Source organism: Aulonocara sp. 'chitande type north' Nkhata Bay, linkage group LG10 (assembly GCF_057382095.1).
Source record: "Aulonocara sp. 'chitande type north' Nkhata Bay isolate Kocher_YH1m ecotype deep benthic linkage group LG10, A_spYH_male_GT1.1, whole genome shotgun sequence".
NCBI classification, from domain to species: Eukaryota; Metazoa; Chordata; class Actinopteri; order Cichliformes; family Cichlidae; genus Aulonocara; species Aulonocara sp. 'chitande type north' Nkhata Bay.
The window spans coordinates 16,794,005-16,804,355 of NC_141353.1; the positions used below are offsets into that span (position 1 = coordinate 16,794,005).

The 10,351-nt window shown below is 38.2% G+C and overlaps 1 protein-coding gene across 1 annotated transcript; it reads left to right on the plus strand.

Annotated features, from left to right (window-relative positions):
• Positions 1-1,978: 1,978 nt before the first annotated feature.
• On the plus strand, positions 1,979-10,326 carry chek1 (checkpoint kinase 1). Its single transcript, XM_086308684.1, has 14 exons — positions 1,979-2,148; positions 2,381-2,446; positions 3,483-3,597; positions 4,391-4,499; positions 4,697-4,761; positions 4,862-4,931; positions 5,041-5,229; positions 6,932-7,036; positions 7,121-7,204; positions 7,277-7,361; positions 7,444-7,612; positions 7,829-7,960; positions 8,068-8,169; positions 10,055-10,326. The coding sequence occupies exons 2-14, from the start codon at positions 2,382-2,384 to the stop codon at positions 10,145-10,147; spliced, it is 1,383 nt and encodes a 460-aa protein (XP_086164810.1). The 5' UTR covers positions 1,979-2,148; position 2,381; the 3' UTR covers positions 10,148-10,326.
• Positions 10,327-10,351: the final 25 nt, after the last annotated feature.

The following is a 10,351-nucleotide window of genomic DNA, read 5'->3' on the forward strand; positions in this document are numbered from 1 at the left end:
TGCTGTCTTTTTTCTTGATATCTTTTTTTCTGGGAAGACTTTGCTCATGTTATGAAAAAGATGCCAAACTATGTGATGTTGTGTTATAACACCTGGTTGGTGCAGTAAGAAGTGACAAACAGAAAGCAGCTGAGCAGCTGAACCGCTGTATTAAGCAATTATCTTTCACTTAAAACAAAAGGTGAAGCACTACAGTAACAAAAGTGCTCTTGACTCAGATTTTTGATTTTTTGATTAACTGTTTTCATTTATTCAATTGTTTATATATGAAATAGTTAAATGCATCAACTACAAATGTGGGTTGCATGGTTTGTGTTGTGTGTCCTGACCTTAACTAAGTTTTTTTGGATCCAGGATTTCCCGTTATGTGTACACATGCTGTCACATGTTACACGAAAAACAAAATCATTGTGAAATCAAGACAAAGTACAAACATTCACTTCATCATTTCCCAAAAGCACCAGGCTTGCTTGTTGACACATTGATTCAAGTATTGATTAAACACTCCGTCGTGCCTCAAGCTCTCTCTGGCTTTGAGTTTGTTTTCTGAAAAACATTTAAGAGATTATGTTTTGAAAATGTGATTTTTTTTGGTCTTCTTTTTAATTTACATGCCACACAGACTAACTGGGCAGTTTTACAGTGTGAATACTGGACACATCAGTTCCTCCAGTAACAAAACTCCACTATTATTTTCCCTTTAGTGCCCTCAATTTGAAAAGCCTTAGTTCTGTAAGGGCCTTCTGAAATGACAGTATCTGCAGGAGCTTCCAGCTGAAGCTTCACACTTCCAGACACCTGAAAGTGGTTTAAATAAAAGCTTTGTAACATCCATTAACTAGAAAATGTTTTCTCACATGGCAAGAAAGGCTTTTTGAACATTCATTTGCATGAAACTCACAGCTGCATTGCATTTCCCTTATTTTTGACCCACGTGTATTGTAGCACTTTTTGTTACTAAAATTGGATCTTGTGGATTCCACATGCAGCTAGCATGTTATTGTAAATGTCATAATCTGTATTTCTTACATAGTTTTTTACACTGCACAATGAGTCACATTAGATTATTAACATGTAATTACATTAAGTGAGTGTATAAATATTGGTAAATATATTGTAGAAGGGAATAGATATTAGGACATCATTTTTAATGTCAGGGTAGTGGTAGAGTTTGGTGTCATTCTTTCTGTGTTGGTGCTGACCTGAGTTAGGGCGACTCTAAATGAGGATGGGTGGATGGGTGGGTTTTTGTTTTCTTCTCATGTTATTGTTTGTTTTCTATCTTTTATTATACTTCTTAAAACAGCAAAGTGCCAATTATTACTGTGAAACACCTGCATCAGTAATTTCAAAGAAAGATTTAAAATGTTTTTCAGCTCTTTACAAGCCCAATTCAAAAAGAATTGGGAAGCTGTCCAAAGCGCTGAAGACAGAATGCAATGACTGGCATATCTCATAAACCCAAATCTTATTTACATAGAAAATAAAAAAACATGCCACATGTTTAACTTTATAGGCTCCAACCCCGTGAGACCCTAATAAGGATAAACGGAAGAGAATGGATGGATGTTTAACCCTTTCATGCCTAGTGTATCGTATTTAATACATGCAGTTTTTTGTGAATTTTTGAGACTTCTACATCATCAGTGTGATTTGTTACCCGTTTTAAAGTATAAATAAATTTTGCAATGCTTTTTAAAGCATTTTTTAAAGGCCAGATGTAGCAAATATGACGCAAATTACAACTACTATAAGGGGGGAAATATCTAAATAACTTTATAAACAAATCTTTCAGCTGGTTCAATAAACTCTCCATTTAAAAATTTTGTGGCAATTATTCAGGCTTTAAATAATGTTGAATAATGAATTGTAAATCTGGCATGTTTAATTCGAATAAGACTTGGATAACAGTAGGTGAACAGTAGGTGGCAGCAATATGTGTCTGACCGGCTAAACTCAAAGAAGAAGAAAAAGAAGAGAGGCGTAGAAGAAGACAAGGCGGAAATGCGGAAGTTATCGCCAATGAGACAACAACGCGCCAAATTTGTGAAAAATCTTTAGAAGTCAGTGCAGCAGGTTGAAGACGTGCGTCTGAGCTTTAAGGATAGCTACATGTGGCAGTCGCTGCTGTGTGAAAAGGCTGAGCAGGTAGGTTATTCTTTCATATTTTCGTATTTTAGTTTTCTTAGCGGTTTTCTTTTGAGCATCATGACATTTGACAGAACTCTGTCAAAGTGCTGTCAAAGTTAACAGTTTTGCAAACCGGTAAAGGCTTAACAGACACTTGTTAGAAGAAATAGGACCCATGTTGTGAAAATAACGAATACATAAGTAAATATTAGAAAGCGAAAGTGATGAATGCGTGTGTTTCTGTCTCTAGCATGGCGGTGCCTTTTGTGCAGGACTGGGACGTTGTTCAGACTCTGGGAGAAGGAGCCTACGGAGAGTATGAAAGATTCCTTATCATTGTTTATCATTAGCTTATCGCCTTTAATAGCTGTCCTCTTCTAGCCATCGGACAAGGATTTTTTTTTTCTTGTTTCATGGGATCATGACAGGCATGTATATGCACTAGAAATGTTCATCTGATAATCCAAAAACATCACTCACAGGAGACACCTGACTCCATCGCAGTCACAGTTAGCTTTGAAAAAAAGGTAGATGAACCAGGTATCAAAATGTAGGTAAAAATGAGACCTTACATATGCGAAAACATGTTTAATGTAGTGTTATGAGACTTGAAAGTTTAACCATTTTTACAATAACAATTCCATGTTTTTTGCAATGGAATTGTTAGAAAACAAATCAAACAGTCAGGGTAGCAATGACTGCTTCTATCATTCTTAAATTATGGCATTATGCCACCATTAAATGAGGTGTCCAGAGATACAAATGCTCAAAGTTTGTTATAGAAGAAAACTACTGCACAAAAAGAACCTTTTAACTTTAGATTGACTCTTTGAGTGGGTTTAAAATGATCTTAAATATTTCTGTTTGTTTGTTTTTGTTTTTCTGATGTATGATGATTGCAGGTATTTAATCAACTGAATCAGAAAGACCTGCAGCTGCGAATGACATCACTAATATCAATCATGCTTTTCTTGTTTTCTAGAGGTCAAAGTCAAGTTAACTTATATAGCACATTTTCAACATTGCATGCTGCACAAAGTACTTAAGAATCTAAAATGCAACAAAAATAAATAAAATGCACAACAGTGATGTAGTAACATATAGAAGGGGAAAAAAATAAATAAAATATAAACAACTAAAACAGACGGACTTTGACACCTGACCTTCTGATTTTATTGAAAAGTTTAACAAAGTTTAAATTACTTAAATTATATCTAGAAACACTTTAGGAAGACTTTAGCTCTTTGTACATCCTGTTTCCATTCAGACTTCCTCTCACTTCTCTTCACCTCTGTGTTCTCTTTTCTCTTTATGATCTAACCGGTTTGTCCTCTTTGTGTTCTTGGTCTCAGAGTGAGGCTCCTGGTGAACAGACAGACTGAAGAGGCGGTAGCAGTGAAGGTCATCGATACCTCGCAGGCAAAAGAGTGTGCTGAAAATGTCAAGAAGGAGGTCTGCATCCACAAGGTACATCCATCACTTTCACCTGCACAGTTAGTATGAATGAAAGCAGCGGCTCACCAGTGGTGTGTTGTAAAACAAGTCCAGCTGTTCTTAAATCCATATATTAATACAGTAAACAGCTGCATGAAAGAAATTGTTAATTAACTGAATCACAGCTTTGTATGCTCTCATTTCCCTTTTCCTTGCATCAGTTACTGGCATGAACACAGCCTGTTCATGCCAGTTCCAGACTGTGAGAATTAGATAAAAACTGTTACTGTTGTGAAAACCAACTCTAGCCTCAGCTGATCTGGGGACGTTGGTAGCCCTCAGCTCGAGGGTGTCATTTGTTGGGAAAAGTTTGTTAAAGCTAATGCTATTCCAGGCAAGCTGAAAGCAAACATGCAGATAAGAATACAGATGTACAGATGTGTCTGCTTGTTTTGGCTCACCTAAAATGATGTGACATGATGACAGAAGATCCAAAAACCAGCTGAACAGACACCGAAGAGGCAAACTGAAAGCAAACATGTATGAAGTCGTACTTCATACTAAAGTAAAATATAAAGAAATGGCACTTGTTATTAATGTTGGTTAGATTCATAAAGATAAACTGGCTGAGACTGACCAGTTTGTTCCTCTGGTTTACAGGTACAAACTGATTGTAAGCAATTTAACACAGACTGAAGTTGTTTTTATTTTATTTTTAATTGTTTTAGATTTGTAGAATTAATTAAAAACGTTAAGCTCTTAGCTAGGTAGAATGATAGCTGAGAGCACTGTTTTGAGGATCTTTGTGTGTGCACTTAACTCATAGATGCTCAAACACACCAACATTGTACGCTTCTTTGGCCATCGGAAGGAAGGACCAACTGTGTACCTCTTCCTGGAGTACTGCACCGGGGGAGAGCTGTTTGATCGAATCGGTGAGCCGTAAACTGTCATACAAGAAAAACCTTTTGTTTGCTGATTTATTCTTCCAACTGTAGCTTTCCTGACTCGGATATGATTAGCATGAATACATGAATTCAACTTAGCTGAAATGCGTCTGGAGTTTTCAGTAATCATTCTTTGCAAGTATTTGATTTCAGGCTTACTCTTTCTTCTTTTACGCTCTCTTTAGAGCCCGATGTAGGGATGGCTGAAAAGGATGCTCATAGATTTTTCCAGCAGCTAATAGCAGCTGTGGTGAGTGAAGAACATCTTTGTGTTTATGTGACTTCCTGCATATTTTCCTGCTGTTGTTCTCTTTTTTAAGTTTTTTTTATTTTTATTTGACCTTTTCTAGGAGTACCTCCATGATTTTGGCATCACACATAGAGACATAAAGCCAGAGAACATTTTGCTGGATGACAAAGGTGAGGAAATGCAATCTTTATTGAGGGATTCTCTTTTTAGGATTCTCTTTTATTTCTTATAACCACCGCCCTCTGGGGTTGATTTTTTATTTTATTTTTTTACCTTCAGATAACCTGAAGCTGACAGATTTTGGCCTGGCGACCATGTTTCGCTTTAAAGGCCGAGAGCGCCGTCTGAATCGATTGTGTGGGACTCTTCCCTACGTGGCTCCGGAGCTTCTGAGCCAAACCGAGTACAGAGCTCAGCCTGCAGATATCTGGGCTTGTGGCATAGTTCTCACTGCCATGCTGGCTGGTGGTAAGATCCAAAATTTGAAGATCATACACACATCTGTAGTCCAATACCATATGACAGCAATGGCAATGAGAAGTTGATGATATCACAAAGCTGTTAGGTCAGCAGGGCCAGTGTCAAAGCTGCAAGTGGTTGTTGTGCTTGTGTGAATTTGCATTTGATTGAATTACTAATTTTACTAAATTAAATAGCTGATTTTTCATCATTTTTACTGTCTTGTAACTTGCTGTCATATTTCTGCCTGATGTCAGACAGGACCATCCTCAGTTTTCGTCTCCATCTTCAGTCTGACATTGTCTGAACTTTACAGTCGAGCAGATTCAGTTTTCAATCTTTACAGCCTGACCTGTTTACCTGAATATCATCTTATTTTAAGTCAACAGTGAAGTACAAACAAGCTAGGAGATCACATGGTAATAGAAATAAAAGAAGAAATACTTTATTTATCTCTTATATATGAAATTCTTTGGTTATAGCGGTTAGAATTTTTATAATAGAAGTATAAACAGTTAGTGTATATATTAAAAAAAACAACAACAAAACATTAAAGCCCTTAATCCGTTTCGTTTGACAGATTTCCTGACTGTGCCCTTCTGGTGATGTTGAGAGTATGTACAGGTCCACATGGTTCTCACTGTTGTACACGGTGCCATTTAAGTTCTTTCACTCTGTCCATAAAAATCTAAACGCTTACTGGATTTAAGTTTGGCCTCTGTTCAGCAGTTTTTGACTTTTTTTTTTCTTCTTTTTTTTTAAAGTTCCATCAAAGCTCTGACCCGTCTCTGATTTCACCATGAATGTCAAACTTGTTTAAAGATTAACTTCTATGTTTAACTGCCCCAACCTCCACATTGCAAATCAGCACTGCTACTGAGGTTGGCTACAATCCAGTGATCAACTAGATGCTTCCACACACACACACACACACACACACACACACACACACACACACACACACACACACACTCTCTGTCTCTCTGACAAGGAGTTGTGCGCTAGAAAAGTTGTTTACCCCAGGAGGGTGAAACTTTTAGTCCAGAGTGCTGGTACGGAGTTGACACACAGTGTATTGAAAACATGTTTTGTTTTTTGTTTTTGTTGTTGAACATGACAAACGTTGAGGCAAAAATTCAAGTTGCCTTTTACAACCAGTGGAAGAGACTGAGATGCTTGAGTTTTGCTCTGTGAGAGGGCACATTACTTTAGCAGTGACACCCAGCAGGAGGGACGTGAAGGGGAAAATGACTAAATTAAAAAGTAAAGTATTTCTAAGGTGAAAGCTGTGTATGTTTTCTTAAACTTTGTCACTACATGTCTGTTATCCGCTGCTTATTTTTTGCCCCATCGCTGCGGAAATCAGTCAGGTCGATGGACGCTGGCAAGTTACAGTTTTATAGATATATTTATATCACATACAGATATAGATATCTGTGTTCATACGCTTAAGAATTGGTTGTAAACTTAACCAAATTATAGACTCAAGGTGATTTAGTTATCTTGAAATACAGTCACATCACTGTAATGGTAAAAAAAAGAGATTGAGGTCTGTTTAAAAATTCAGTTTATTTATTGTATACAGTTCTGAAAGATTAGACAGCATGTCTTACATCATTAGAAAAAATGCAAACGCTACTTCTCTGAGGTTGTGCATCATTGAAGTCCATGCAGTTAATGTGAGGAAACCTTTTTGTTGTTTCCTTGTTAGAGTTGCCGTGGGACCAGCCAACTGAGAGCTGTCAGGAGTACGCAGACTGGCTTCAGAAGAAAACATATCTACCTCCTTGGAAAAAAATACAACCACTGCCTCTTAGTGAGTCGCACGCTATTGTAAGTTTAGTTATTGCATGTTTTACATGTTGTTCTTTGGTTCATGTGTAACTTTTTTTAAATTCAGGTTTGTTATCCAAATTGCTGCTGGCCAGTCCAGATGCACGCATTTCCATCACAGACATCCAGAAAGACCGCTGGTTTACTGAAGGCAAGTCCCAGCAACAGGTTTAGTTTAGCTTCAGTGTTCACTGTACTCATAATGGTCTTTCTGTCTCTGTAGGAGTGAAGCAGCCAACAAGTTCTCTGCACTCAGGAGGGAACAACAGTCTTCGATCTGATGGGTCACTCATATCTCGGGCCAACAGGTCAGAACTTTGCGCTTTTCTAATTTTAGCTCAATTTCTTTTTGTGTCTGATAATCTTAAGAATGTCTTTCTCTTTCTGTAGTGATGACAGGATGCAGTTTTCAAGCTCTCAGCCTGACTTTGCAGCCGGTGGCTGGGAAGCCATGTTGTTAATTAGTCAAAATGACGGTCAAGTCAGCTTCTCCCAGCCGACCAAACCTGAGCACATGTTACTGGGTAGTCAGTTACTAGCTACACCAGGAGCCAGTCAGGTAATTCACATACTCAGTGCTGGATTGGTTTCACTACGTAAATGTTTATATGTGTATTTATTCTCACACACAAAGATGCAGATTCTTCTTTTTTTTTTTTTTTAACCTTTCACCAAAGTTTCTTTTGATTTAAAGGCATCTGAATATCAACAAAACTCTGATGCATTATTGCTGTGAGCTTTTTAACATGTCCTCATTTCTTCTTTCTGTGCACAGTCGCCGTGGCAGAGGTTAGTGCGGAGAATGACGCGTTTCTTCACTACTGTCAGTGCTGATGCCTCCTTAACTGCCCTGAAAGACATCTGTGAAGGCCTGGCACTTGGCTTCAAACTCACTAGCACCAAACAGGTATATCTATACTCAAATATACAAGATTTTTACATTTCCTGATAACACAGCCTTTTCTTCTGCGTCTCATCATAACATACTTTTATTTTTTATAACACACATTTTAGGTGACCGTGAGCACGCTTGACAAACGCAATAATAAGCTCATCTTTAAAATTCATTTGTTGGATATGAATCAGAGAGTGCTGCTGGACTTCAGACTGTCTAAGGTAGGTTTTATCATTTAAAAGATGAATTGTATATTATTTCTAACACGATTTATCCCCTGCCTTCTGCACGTTCTGACATCTTAACCACTCAAGCTTGCAGTCCATGCAGTCGTGTGAAAAATGAAGTTCAGATTCAGTAGCTACATCAGTGTCTCACATCATTGTGGAGGAATTTTGGCCCACTCTTCTTTACAGTACTGCTTCACTTTATTGAGGTTTGTTTATGCACAGTTCTCTTAAGGTCCCACTACAGCTATTCAGTCACGTTGAGGTCTGGACTTTGAGTGGAGCATTGCAAAACCTCTGTGGTAAATGCACTGCTGTGCTTGGGATCATTGTCCTGTTGCATGACCCAGTTTTGGCTAAGCTTAAGCTGTTGGCCAGATGGCCTCAGATCTGCCTCTAGAATACTTTGGTATACACAGAAACCTCAGTGACCGCAAGGTGCCCGGGTCCTGTGGCTGCAGAACAAGCCTGAATCTTTACACCGCCACCACTGTGCTTGACACATGGTCCTGTGTATTATAGTTAAACATATTTACCTTCGTCTCATCTGTCCAAAGAATTCTTCCAGAAGTCTTGTGGTGTGTTTAGATGCGACTTTGAAAACCTGCCTGTTCTTTTTTCTTTCTTTTTTTTACTTGTTGAGTCTTTTTCAACTAGAACTTTTTGAAATGATTGTTTAACATTTAGCATGCAAACTGAGTCCTGTAGAGTCTGAGATGTAGCTCTTGGGCTTTGGCACTTGCAGTAAGGATGTAGTTTGTGTTTTGCAGGACTGCATGGAGTCCTTTTGAAAGCTTTCTATTTCATATGACTTTACAACAAACATTGTGACTTGTGCTTTTGAACTTGGACAATGGAAGACATGAAGATCATTTTCAGTCTTTTCCCCAGACTGGTGGAAAGTTGGTTTCAGCTGTCTGTAAATAAGGATTTTTCAAACTGGCTGAACCAATAAACTCACTTGAAAACCTCTACATGGATAAGCAGGGCAAATCACTCTTATTTGGCCTTACACAAAAATCCATCAATAAGCTTCAACGTGTCCAGAACTCTGCTCCCCGTATTATTACTAGGACTCCCTCTACCCACCACATCACCCCTATCCTGAAGCCGCTTCACTGACTCCCGGTTAAACTTCACATTAATTTTAAAATACTCCTTTATACATTTAAGGCTATTCATTCTCTCTCCCCACCATACCGTTCTGGTTTGGTACAGATCTCCATCACATCCCAGTGCCTCAGATCCTCCTCTTTTTCTTTCTGTTCCATCCTTTCGTCTTATCACAATAAGGAGCAGGGCTTTTAGTCGCTCTGCCCCTCGACTTTGGAATTGCCTACCCTCTGACCTCGAAAACATCACTATTCCCTTTTTTTAAGTCAACCCTCAAAACCCGCCTGTTTAAGATAGCCTACTCTGTATAACTTCCCATGCTCTTAAACTTGTACAGTGTCCTTGGGTGAGTGGAGTGGAACTTGTTAGTGTATATTACCCCTAATATTCATCCATATGTGTCTGTAAAACAATATTGTTTTTAATGATACCCGTAGGTAAACAGATGTAGACATATAGGGCTTAGATTGTAGCCTATATTCATGTAAAATATCTGTAAAACTTAACTCTATCTATATAGATGTATGCATGCAGTCATCCTTATAGGTCAGTTGGTTTCACTCATGTTTGTTTAAAACGGGTTTACTGAAAGACAAACTGTAGCAGAATTGATACAGAGAAACCCACTGGTCTGAGTCACCTAATGAACAGGTCTAAGAGTACAATGTCCTCAGTGTATGAGTGCACTTTCATCTAATCAAGATGGGTGTGTGTGTGTGTGTGTGTGTGTGTGTGTGTGTGTGTGTGTTTGTTTGTTTGTTTCCAGGGTGATGGTTTGGAGTTCAAGCGTCTCTTTGTGAAGATCAAACACAAGCTCGGTGACATAATCAGCACTCAAAAGATTTTGGTCCCCATCTAGTGAGCAGATCTTCACACTAATGCTCTCTACCATGGACTGTAGAGAGGCAAACCTGTGTATATATTTACTTGTTTTGTTGATGTTTTTCATGTATTCTGCTGTTGAGTGAGTATGAGTTTGTCTACATTGTCGTTTGTGTTTCTGCTATTAAAGACTGATGTGTTCTGATTATGTTTAAACAGTCCAAAGTCTTGAATAAATTAT